We start from the raw sequence: 13,493 nt of genomic DNA, 5'->3' as shown, positions 1-13,493 counted from the left end.
GAGTTCTTTATTGAACTTCAGCTGAGATATTTCGTATGTGGCTGCAATGCAGGCATGTTGCCCCAGTTGTGTCAGCTGGACTCAAATAGGGATGGGTGACATTTTAATTTTGCCCACAAGCCTTTTGGTGGCCTGGTCATGCTGAGAAGTTCTAAAGTGTTGTCTATAAAGCAGCCTTTGTTAAATAGTCATATGGCTGCATTGTTATGTTGGATTTTTTCTGAAAAACGACTATGTGTGAGAGTCAGTGGCGATAGTCCACTAACCTCCACTTTCAATCCACCCACCACAGGACTTCCAGCTAAGGTCATTGCCTTCGAAGAAGCAGTGGGTAGCGATGTAAAGAATTTGTTACAACAGGACTGTAAGCCTTTTGTCAATTTCCCGAAAAAAGAGCAGATAGCTCTGAAGAATCTCAAAGAGGACTGCTCGATAGTGATCAAACCTGCCGATAAGGGCGGAGCTATAGTGGTCCTAGACACCACCACCTACCGCGAGGAATGTATCCGACAACTCAACGATGTGAGATCATATCGTAAACTCACTGAGGATCCCACTGCTAGACTGTCTTTGGCCATAAAACAATATGTGGAAGAAGCACTATCTGAAGGATGGATAACATCAAAGGAGGCATCATATCTACAATTGTCACATCCTGTTATCCCATACTTTTACGTGCTACCTAAAGTACACAAACCTCAAAGGCCCCCACCTGGACGTCCAATAATATCGGGCATTGGGTCACTGCTCGAACCCCTCTCTACTTTTGTAGATCACTTTTTGAGACCCATGGTCCACAACATGCCGACATACCTCCAAGACACGAAGGATGTTCTAAAGATTCTACCAGATATTGAGTTTGATGCCAACCTGGACCTACTGGTATCGTTCGACGTAGAATCTCTCTACACGTCAATTCCTCAAAGGGAGACCCTTGATGTTGTTGAGACCCTGCTACGAACACGTGATTTAGACTCAATCACTCCGGTCTCTTTCATTATGACTTTGGCCACCCTAGCAATGACCGAAAATTATTTCCAATTTGAAGATTCCATGTACTTACAGGTCTCTGGGACCAGCATGGGCAGTGTTTTTGCCCCAAGCCTGGCGAACCTTTACGTCCACCGGTTCGAAGAAGAAGTCATCCTCACTGAAACCAATCCTTTCCTAGCCTCGTTACGTCTATGGAAACGTTATATTGATGACGTCCTTGTGATTTGGCGCGGTACTGTGGATGACCTGAAAACCTTCCACGTATGGCTGAATAGCAGAAATGCATTCCTTCGGTTCACAGTTGAGCACAGCAATACACACCTGGCCTTTCTGGACCTTAAGATTAATGTGACCCCAACAGGTCTCCAATCCGAACTCTACCGGAAACCAATGGCAAGAAATTCTCTACTGAGCTATGAGAGTTGTCACCCAAAAGCTTTGAGAGACAACTTGCCTTACGGACAATTCCTGAGAATACAGAGGAATTGTTCCACCAAGGAGAGTTTCGACAACCATGCCAAAACATTGGAGAACAATCTACTTGAAAAGAAGTATCCTAAACATCTGATACGAAGATCAAAAAAGCGGGCTTTCAACAACAACCGTGAAAGTCTTCTGGAGCCATCGGTACCCAAAATGCCAGAACCCCGGATCACCTGTGTCAATACTTTTGGCACTCGCTCCAATCAGATTCAAAAGATCATAAAGAAGCATTGGAGTATTCTGAATACGGGTAATGACAGCCTGCCTCCCCCTCTGTTTGCTTTTAAAAGGGGTAGAAATCTAAAGGACCAACTGGTCCACACTAGACCCAGATCAGTGACCCCCAGAGCAATAGGAACACTCTGGGATATGCCAGCCGTGACAGGGCACCATCCCTGTGGGAGTTGTGCTGCATGTCCGCTGACTTCCAAATCGACAACCGTCGACATTGGGGGTGGGCGTCTGTGGGAACAAAGGCGCTTTACTAACTGTAACAGTCTAAATGTCATCTACCTAATAGTTTGCCCTTGTGAGTATAAATATGTGGGGATGACGACAAGGAAAGTGAAGACACGCATTTCCGAACACAGGAGCACTATTAGGTGTCGTAAACAGTCTACCAAAATGACCAACCATTTCTTAGAGGTGGGACATGGCCCAAATGACTTTCGTTGGACTGTGCTCGAACAACCACTTATACCCAATCATGTGACAGACATAAACAGGTTTTTGTTCAGAAAAGAACAGAAATGGGTATATACCCTGAACTCAGACAAAGATGGGCTGAATGATGACATACCGTGGATGTCACTCTAATTTTCAACCCATTATATTAGTGAGATGGTACACTGAGAATACACTAAACCATTCAGGGTTTTGGCATTAGTTCTGACCAGGCGAAGGGGCTACGTTTGTCCTCTCCTTATGATGCTATTTACATTAGTCATGATCTTTCACATTGTGCGAGATCTTATTGTAACAAAAGATTTTGCCTTCCACTCTATCAATAATTACATTACATACTCCACAACAATCGGTTGTGCAGATCTCCTTGTTGGCAAAGCCGGTTAACACTCCCAACTCTATAATAGTAATACTATCTTGTAGTGTCCATTGGTCCGTATGCTTGTGCATCTAACTACTACATTGCTAGCGCCTCAGATTAGGCAAACTAGTTTCTATAATAGTAATACTATTTTGTAGTGTCCATTGGTCCGTATGCTAGCGCATCTAACTACTACATTGCTAGCGCCTCGGATTAGGCAAGCTAACGGACACCTATGCTTTAGAACTACATGCCCCACAATCCTCAGGGCAGTGGGCGTGACGGTACACGCCTAGCGAGGGAAGCATAATTGTTGCTCCTAACAACGCGCGTTACCTCCCCTTACAGCCAGAAGGACGCTGGAAGTATCGACGGACAGGTAAGAGACGATGGCTCTATGCCTGTCTGCTAGCGATTATACGAGCTTTCCACAACCATATGCTCACGCTACTACGAGACGCGTACAGAGTAGGAGTGCAGGACTACGCTGTTGGTGAGAGCCTGCACCCGCTCGATCTGTAACATTAAAACGCTGAGTGAGCGGAGGCGCATGTGTTTTCTTTCCACCAAAAGCGGCGAAATATACGTGGCGACTAATACTGTCCCACCTAGTGCGTGTTTAACCCAACGAGAGCTCACAAAGATCAGGAGATGCCAACACACGTCGCGCATGATCTCTTTGGCTCACCCGTCATAAGTCACGACTAAGCGGTGATTTTGGATAGACTTAGTTGCCGCTTTTAAACTTCACCGTCTTTTGTTCTCAAAAAATAACTAACAAGAGACATTCCTTTCCACTAATAGAGGTTTGACATCTACAATGATATTTAAGTCTGCCGAGGCCATAAACTGGTAAAATCGGCCGTTTAAACCCACATGCACGCTGGAATTAGTTGTGATTAAGTGTGAAGTCGGCGTATGCTGACATGTCTTTGTCCATTTTTCTTCTCATTTTAGAGCGGTGCTTCAATTACCTGAGCTGTGAGCCAGGTGAGGTGAGGCAGTACTCTCCTGCACAATATGGTAAGTGAGAGTCCTACCACATATCATTTCGAGGTATGGTGGTTAATAGTAGGAATTAAAGTACTACGAAGAGGATAACATATGTGGTTCTCTTTACTGATATGATATACCATGCAAATTGCTCTGGATATTGTAGATATACTAATTCGTTGTTTTTTTCTGTTCTTTTTTCGACTATGTTTGTCTCACACTGGACTTCCTAGCTGGGAGAATGATCCTTCATTAGTACCCAGGTGAAAGATTTCCTTTTCTTATTTATTTTATAATACACCACTAGCAGTAGCGATACAGGTCCTGATGAATGCAGTGGATACCTCTGTGATCCAAAGTCTGCTGAAACATGTCATGTCGACCAACCTGTTGGTAGCTATTAGGTGAAACTACCAATTTCGCACGTTTTAAAATTTTAGAAACACTGAGGTCTCTAATAAATTATTTTTCCTCAGGGTTATCTAATTTTAATGTCACTACCCTGCACTTTTTGCACGTTAAAACACACACACCCCCCCGCACTGCTTTTCAGAAGCTCCCTGTGACCTGGTTATACCATCACTGGTCCTTATGCTGTTCCAATTGACCATATCAAAATACTATCCTTCTTGGTTGGAAGGAACCCATATGATGAAAAGGGCGCCAAGGAAGAGCTACTGATGGGTATTTTTCAATAACCATGAATGATGTACCCAGATTAGTGGACTATCGCCACTGACTCTCACACATAGTCGTTTTTCAGAAAAAATCCAAACCTTTGACCCTCCACTATTATTTGTATTTTGCTTAGTTACTCTCGGGGAATATAGTGTTGAGTGGTCATAAAAAATTATCCCTGTGACCCAAACAACCTCTGTTCGATTAATGCTTTTGTGCGGCTAAGGCCGCGGGTCTATGTTCTTATACTTTTCTCTTTACCCCCTCTGTGAGAGTTCGATAGACATTGACTATACGTACCTTCACTACTTCTTTCTGTGCGTGCATTTTGTGCGGTTTATATACTATCATGGCAACGATCCTTGGCCTTTCCTTTGATGAAGTAGAGATTCAATCCATTTTAGATGATAATCCTAGTATCCTGGATAACATACCTACTCCTCAAGTAAGCACCGATGAAGGTTGGGCAAAAATTCTAACTATGAAAAAGAGCCAATCACGTATTTGTGCCCATGGCGTGGTAATGGCCCAGTACTTACGTGGCAACTGCGCACCCAGTGGACTAATTGTGACTAATGCTCCTAGGCTCTTTTTGGATGATAAGGAATTCCTGAATAATTGGTACCTAATCGCGTGGAAGTGCACCCGCGATTGGTTAGTGCTTATAATCAAGACAGCAAAAAAGGCGGCCGATAAAATTCTGGTCGAAATCCAATTATTAGAAGGGCAGATCAGAACTACACTCTCGAGTAAAATCTTCACAAAGAATCTAGATGAAAATAATAAGGCTAACAAAGAATTCAGTGATTCTATTTTGTTTAAGAAACTAGAGAAGTGTAAAAAAGATATAGAAAAATTTGCCACTGAGAAAATCTATCCCTACACCAGCGACTCCTTTGTCCCCCCAGTATATAATTCTAAGGGTCACAAAGGAGGGTCAAGCTATGATACTTCCAGCTCTGGCGATGGATCTAGTGATTCAGACTCGTCCAGCCTAGGTAGCAACACCAACAACAAAGGCCGAGGGAGAGGCAATCGAAGGAACTGGAGAGGACCTGGTCAGAACTATATCCAACCCCAGTTTCCACCATGGTGGCAACCTAACCCCTGGTCTCAGGGGGCCCCTTTCCCACAACAGATGATGCCCTTTGGTCCCCAACAATTCTTCCCTGATTTCAATTCCCAGCCTTTTTTAGGGTATGGCAGGGGGAGACAGAGAGGGAGGAGGAGAGGACAGCAGCAGAACCAAGTGCAATGGAACCTCGCACCTCAGTCAATGGGCCTCCGGAACGGGAAACAGATCCCACAGGACCAAGCGACAACATCAGGAACGACCTCGTGATAAATCTCAGTTCAAGAACACTTTCTGAGACGGAGCTAAAATTGCTCAATAGAGGACTGGGTTTTGTAGCAACTAACATCGGCGACCCATTCCAGACCCATATCGAGATGGGCAAATTCTTCAGGAAAATCCGTTTGCACTTCTTCTTCGCCAAAGACAACGAAGATGGAGGTAATACATCACTGATGGACCACAATACAGGTCTAAAAAAACCCTCCACTTTCAATCCACCCACCACAGGACTTCCAGCTAAGGTCATTGCCTTCGAAGAAGCAGTGGGTAGCGATGTAAAGAATTTGTTACAACAGGACTGTAAGCCTTTTGTCAATTTCCCGAAAAAAGAGCAGATAGCTCTGAAGAATCTCAAAGAGGACTGCTCGATAGTGATCAAACCTGCCGATAAGGGCGGAGCTATAGTGGTCCTAGACACCACCACCTACCGCGAGGAATGTATCCGACAACTCAACGATGTGAGATCATATCGTAAACTCACTGAGGATCCCACTGCTAGACTGTCTTTGGCCATAAAACAATATGTGGAAGAAGCACTATCTGAAGGATGGATAACATCAAAGGAGGCATCATATCTACAATTGTCACATCCTGTTATCCCATACTTTTACGTGCTACCTAAAGTACACAAACCTCAAAGGCCCCCACCTGGACGTCCAATAATATCGGGCATTGGGTCACTGCTCGAACCCCTCTCTACTTTTGTAGATCACTTTTTGAGACCCATGGTCCACAACATGCCGACATACCTCCAAGACACGAAGGATGTTCTAAAGATTCTACCAGATATTGAGTTTGATGCCAACCTGGACCTACTGGTATCGTTCGACGTAGAATCTCTCTACACGTCAATTCCTCAAAGGGAGACCCTTGATGTTGTTGAGACCCTGCTACGAACACGTGATTTAGACTCAATCACTCCGGTCTCTTTCATTATGACTTTGGCCACCCTAGCAATGACCGAAAATTATTTCCAATTTGAAGATTCCATGTACTTACAGGTCTCTGGGACCAGCATGGGCAGTGTTTTTGCCCCAAGCCTGGCGAACCTTTACGTCCACCGGTTCGAAGAAGAAGTCATCCTCACTGAAACCAATCCTTTCCTAGCCTCGTTACGTCTATGGAAACGTTATATTGATGACGTCCTTGTGATTTGGCGCGGTACTGTGGATGACCTGAAAACCTTCCACGTATGGCTGAATAGCAGAAATGCATTCCTTCGGTTCACAGTTGAGCACAGCAATACACACCTGGCCTTTCTGGACCTTAAGATTAATGTGACCCCAACAGGTCTCCAATCCGAACTCTACCGGAAACCAATGGCAAGAAATTCTCTACTGAGCTATGAGAGTTGTCACCCAAAAGCTTTGAGAGACAACTTGCCTTACGGACAATTCCTGAGAATACAGAGGAATTGTTCCACCAAGGAGAGTTTCGACAACCATGCCAAAACATTGGAGAACAATCTACTTGAAAAGAAGTATCCTAAACATCTGATACGAAGATCAAAAAAGCGGGCTTTCAACAACAACCGTGAAAGTCTTCTGGAGCCATCGGTACCCAAAATGCCAGAACCCCGGATCACCTGTGTCAATACTTTTGGCACTCGCTCCAATCAGATTCAAAAGATCATAAAGAAGCATTGGAGTATTCTGAATACGGGTAATGACAGCCTGCCTCCCCCTCTGTTTGCTTTTAAAAGGGGTAGAAATCTAAAGGACCAACTGGTCCACACTAGACCCAGATCAGTGACCCCCAGAGCAATAGGAACACTCTGGGATATGCCAGCCGTGACAGGGCACCATCCCTGTGGGAGTTGTGCTGCATGTCCGCTGACTTCCAAATCGACAACCGTCGACATTGGGGGTGGGCGTCTGTGGGAACAAAGGCGCTTTACTAACTGTAACAGTCTAAATGTCATCTACCTAATAGTTTGCCCTTGTGAGTATAAATATGTGGGGATGACGACAAGGAAAGTGAAGACACGCATTTCCGAACACAGGAGCACTATTAGGTGTCGTAAACAGTCTACCAAAATGACCAACCATTTCTTAGAGGTGGGACATGGCCCAAATGACTTTCGTTGGACTGTGCTCGAACAACCACTTATACCCAATCATGTGACAGACATAAACAGGTTTTTGTTCAGAAAAGAACAGAAATGGGTATATACCCTGAACTCAGACAAAGATGGGCTGAATGATGACATACCGTGGATGTCACTCTAATTTTCAACCCATTATATTAGTGAGATGGTACACTGAGAATACACTAAACCATTCAGGGTTTTGGCATTAGTTCTGACCAGGCGAAGGGGCTACGTTTGTCCTCTCCTTATGATGCTATTTACATTAGTCATGATCTTTCACATTGTGCGAGATCTTATTGTAACAAAAGATTTTGCCTTCCACTCTATCAATAATTACATTACATACTCCACAACAATCGGTTGTGCAGATCTCCTTGTTGGCAAAGCCGGTTAACACTCCCAACTCTATAATAGTAATACTATCTTGTAGTGTCCATTGGTCCGTATGCTTGTGCATCTAACTACTACATTGCTAGCGCCTCAGATTAGGCAAACTAGTTTCTATAATAGTAATACTATTTTGTAGTGTCCATTGGTCCGTATGCTAGCGCATCTAACTACTACATTGCTAGCGCCTCGGATTAGGCAAGCTAACGGACACCTATGCTTTAGAACTACATGCCCCACAATCCTCAGGGCAGTGGGCGTGACGGTACACGCCTAGCGAGGGAAGCATAATTGTTGCTCCTAACAACGCGCGTTACCTCCCCTTACAGCCAGAAGGACGCTGGAAGTATCGACGGACAGGTAAGAGACGATGGCTCTATGCCTGTCTGCTAGCGATTATACGAGCTTTCCACAACCATATGCTCACGCTACTACGAGACGCGTACAGAGTAGGAGTGCAGGACTACGCTGTTGGTGAGAGCCTGCACCCGCTCGATCTGTAACATTAAAACGCTGAGTGAGCGGAGGCGCATGTGTTTTCTTTCCACCAAAAGCGGCGAAATATACGTGGCGACTAATACTGTCCCACCTAGTGCGTGTTTAACCCAACGAGAGCTCACAAAGATCAGGAGATGCCAACACACGTCGCGCATGATCTCTTTGGCTCACCCGTCATAAGTCACGACTAAGCGGTGATTTTGGATAGACTTAGTTGCCGCTTTTAAACTTCACCGTCTTTTGTTCTCAAAAAATAACTAACAAGAGACATTCCTTTCCACTAATAGAGGTTTGACATCTACAATGATATTTAAGTCTGCCGAGGCCATAAACTGGTAAAATCGGCCGTTTAAACCCACATGCACGCTGGAATTAGTTGTGATTAAGTGTGAAGTCGGCGTATGCTGACATGTCTTTGTCCATTTTTCTTCTCATTTTAGAGCGGTGCTTCAATTACCTGAGCTGTGAGCCAGGTGAGGTGAGGCAGTACTCTCCTGCACAATATGGTAAGTGAGAGTCCTACCACATATCATTTCGAGGTATGGTGGTTAATAGTAGGAATTAAAGTACTACGAAGAGGATAACATATGTGGTTCTCTTTACTGATATGATATACCATGCAAATTGCTCTGGATATTGTAGATATACTAATTCGTTGTTTTTTTCTGTTCTTTTTTCGACTATGTTTGTCTCACACTGGACTTCCTAGCTGGGAGAATGATCCTTCATTAGTACCCAGGTGAAAGATTTCCTTTTCTTATTTATTTTATAATACACCACTAGCAGTAGCGATACAGGTCCTGATGAATGCAGTGGATACCTCTGTGATCCAAAGTCTGCTGAAACATGTCATGTCGACCAACCTGTTGGTAGCTATTAGGTGAAACTACCAATTTCGCACGTTTTAAAATTTTAGAAACACTGAGGTCTCTAATAAATTATTTTTCCTCAGGGTTATCTAATTTTAATGTCACTACCCTGCACTTTTTGCACGTTAAAACACACACACCCCCCGCACTGCTTTTCAGAAGCTCCCTGTGACCTGGTTATACCATCACTGGTCCTTATGCTGTTCCAATTGACCATATCAAAATACTATCCTTCTTGGTTGGAAGGAACCCATATGATGAAAAGGGCGCCAAGGAAGAGCTACTGATGGGTATTTTTCAATAACCATGAATGATGTACCCAGATTAGTGGACTATCGCCACTGACTCTCACACATAGTCGTTTTTCAGAAAAAATCCAAACCTTTGACCCTCCACTATTATTTGTATTTTGCTTAGTTACTCTCGGGGAATATAGTGTTGAGTGGTCATAAAAAATTATCCCTGTGACCCAAACAACCTCTGTTCGATTAATGCATTGTTATGTTCCCACAAAAGGGTGAATTGAATTTAGAGAGAGATATTAAATTGGAATGACAGTGGATCCTTTCATATACAGGAACACCTCTGAATGCTTGGGATGCTCATTGACTTGCACTGTGGTGCAAAAATTGCCACACATCAAGAGGTGTTTCATATTCTAAATGTCCTTTTGGATTCTAAATATTTATTCTCAATTTTCCTTATTAAATCTTTACCTGTAAGTGTCACAGGTTTAGAAACTTGGCAACTGAAAATTATCTGAAATCCATACAGTCAATCAAAAAGCTTAAAGGGACCAGAAAGGCCATAACAGACAAGTGCATATGATAATACAATAACTTCAATAAACAGTTACATTTCGCAGGATTAAATAGAGAATCATTACAGAGGTCCAAAGACCCAATCTCAAGTTAAGACACTTTAGGATCGACATAAAAATATAACATTTAAAAAACAGAGGTCCATTCATTTAAGGCTATCTTCCTCACCTTTTTGTCAATAAAGATAGACCTGTAAACTCAGGCATGCTCCTGTAAACACACATGTAAACATACGCACAATACAATGCACACCAACGCTCACAGCGACACACCAACATGCACACATCAATGCATGCGCACCCATCCACATGAAAAAACATACACAACAGAACTTATGTGTATGCGAACACATGCTCATTAAATTTGCGCCCATGTGCAATACCTCTTCGTGATTTTTCTTCATGCAGATGAGATCTTTCCTTAAGCCTTCGATCTCCATCTCCAGGTCGGTCTTCATGATGGTCATGTCATCCAGCAGCTTGCGGACCCTCTCGATGTCAGCCTCAAGGGATATCCGGCCAGCCTTCTCCTTGTTATACCTTTATTACAGAAAGCGGAGAAGGAATTAGTTAAAGATAGCTCGCTAGTGTGAAACTTGCTCAGCTACTAAAGTGTACTTGGATGCCTGAATGAACACCACTTGACTGGCACGTCATGACACAGACGCCAACAATCTTACAGAGAAGTAGGCATGTATAGTATTAATATTCAACACTGCAAGGAATCCCTTGATATTCCTTTAAAGTTGGTCAAAGGATCAGCTGTTCCTGTAAACCCTTCAGTCACACCAAGTACCAGTATTTGCAGAGACAATCACTGGGTATTTAATGATCCTAACTCATGGAACAGCCTCGTACTTGTAATGGCCTGTTTTAAGACCTATATTAAAAAGTAGTATTCACATGGACCTGGCTGCTCTCATGCCCACCTTTAACAAAGGCATACGATCATACATTGTACATGGAGCTCTTAGTTGCCCCGGGCTGAATCGGAGAGCAAGTCATGCACAGAGTACATGAAACACTTCCCCAGGACCATGGAACCATGGGCAAACTTTTGGAATAATTACCAAAGAGTGGCAATTTACAGAGGTTTACAGAAGAAAGAATGCCTTTGAAAATGGTGCCCCTTATGTCATTTGGTAATAGTGAGGATATGAAGGATTCTCTATCCTTTCTCAAGAACACAGCTTATTATTGAGAATGCAACTAGGATGATTCGAGGAATCAGGAAAGATCTTTGTTCTATAGGAGACTACACAATATTTTAATAAGGACTCCAACCATAGTAGCTGTTCACATCGGCAGGCAATATTTCGACTTTCACATTTGCACTGTGAGGAGTTTTGAACACACAATAGTTCATATTTGTGGTCTGCGTGTGGGACATCTGTGGTTCAGTAGAAACATATTTACGTTTTCACCAAATAATCAGGAGTATAATCTATATACAAATGAAAACAACCTGCAGTGACAATGTTCACCTTTTGTAACTGTTACATCTTCTTTAAGCTACTACATTGGATCCCACTCTCTACATAATCAATGAGTTTCAAGGTTCAAAGGCATCAATCAGACAGACCCAAATTATCAGAAAAGGGTTAGGTCATTACATCCAAGGTTCTGGTGTGCAAAACGTTTGTATTACCTGTGTTGCATCCCACGATTGCCTGGCCCTGGATCCCAGAGTTTACCAATTTTCATACATTTATTATCTCCACTATTTTTCAATGTAGATTGCATTTTTTCTAAAGTTCCTATATTTCTTTCGAGGTGCTGGTTGGCGCTGAAAAGAGAGCTGCCATTTCCTTGTGAGTGAGCTTTGACACCTTTGTGACTTTATGGATGCTGGTGATTTGTTTATTACCAAAACTAAAAGGGGTATATACGTCTAGATTTAAACCTGATAAGCCACATTTAGATCATTTTTAGAACTATAGTAGAGATCTATCTTAGTAATGAGAATGAGGAAAATGTGTGTGAGAAACACTGCAAACTCTTAGTACAAGTATTATAAGTGACTTGGCAACAGTAAAAAACAGTTTTTTGGATTTTAGTGGTTGCTTTTTCCTTAGTTGTGAAATAGCAAGATACGCTGTTGCCACAACTTATATAAACCCTTTGCTACACCAGGGAATCCATTTGTTTTTATCCAACTGTTGGACTTGGACCTTTCTGCAAGGACATCCCCTAGTTTTGCTGAATTTGTTTTTGTTGGCCTTAGGACTTTGTGCACTTCACCACTGCTAACCAGTGCTAAAGTGCTTGTGCTTTCTTGCTAAAACATGATGGAATTGGCATGTAGCCAATTAGCATATTTATTTTACTTGGAAGTCCCTAGTAAAGTTGTACAACATGCATCCAGGGCCTATAAACTAAATGCTACCAATGGGCCTGAAACACTGATTGTGTAAGTAGCCCTTTAAACTTGCCCCATACCTGCCATTGCAACCCATGTGTCTCTAATTTTGTCGACCTCCCAAAATAAACATTTTGCCATTACAGAGTGACTGCTAAGGTAGGCCCTAGACCGCCCCCAGGGGTGCAGTGTATTTAAATAGTTAGATATGTACTTTTAAGTTTGACATGTCCTGGTAGTAAAAAACTCTTGAATTCATTTTTTCCTATTGCAAAGCCTATCTCAGCCATATTGAATAACATTGGAGTTGCCTTATTACATTTTATAAATGTAATTTCCACATGGGAAGAGTTGACCGATTCATGTTTGGTGCCTTTGCAATTGGGGTGAAAAGCCCTATTTAGTAGCAAAGTCAGGTTCTAATCACAATTTTTAAAAAGCCACTTTTAGAAAGTTGCAATTGTTCTGCTTTTAGCCCCTTTGTGAATATAGCCTGGGTCACATGACTATGCGTACCTGACAGTTAGACTTTGTGAATTCCTCTGAGACCGTCACACAATAGAGGGATTAGGTTTGCCTGAGAGGTACATCTGCAGGCAGGATGGTGGGGGTGCAGAGGAGAGCAGATCCCCACTTGCACCTGCATAACCTGTGCTCTGCCTTCACAAAGAGCCTTACAACCGGGCATTGTCACTTCAAATAGCTAAAGCGTGGGACAAGAACCCACTCCATATTAGATTCTTCTCCTCCCCAATTGAATCTTGCAAGAAGCTGAAGACCTACCTATTCAATTAGCCAACCTATCCTAGTCAGGGCTAGGCACACACACTTGCTGAACACCATGAAGCCCTTGCAGGGGTAGTGTGCTTCACAGATAAATATAACATTACACATATTGCAGCACTGCTCGCATTAACATTTTGGA

General features: G+C 42.9%; 1 protein-coding gene across 2 annotated transcripts in view; it reads right to left on the bottom strand.

Moving 5' to 3' along the window:
- LOC147717234 (keratin, type I cytoskeletal 19-like) overlaps nt 1–13,493 on the bottom strand; it is a 123,399-nt gene that overhangs the window by 28,818 nt on the left and 81,088 nt on the right. For both annotated transcript variants that reach the window (XM_086924183.1, XM_086924182.1), the window contains exon 3: nt 10,593–10,749. In XM_086924183.1, the coding sequence (XP_086780309.1) occupies nt 10,593–10,749 (157 nt within the window). The remainder of the gene's footprint in view (nt 1–10,592; nt 10,750–13,493) is intronic.

The sequence above is a fragment of the Lissotriton vulgaris genome, chromosome 5 (genome assembly GCF_964263255.1).
Source record: "Lissotriton vulgaris chromosome 5, aLisVul1.2, whole genome shotgun sequence".
In the NCBI taxonomy this organism is placed as follows: Eukaryota; Metazoa; Chordata; class Amphibia; order Caudata; family Salamandridae; genus Lissotriton; species Lissotriton vulgaris.
The sequence above is the reverse complement of the archived record's forward strand: the minus strand, read 5'-3'. Positions and strand labels throughout refer to the sequence as shown.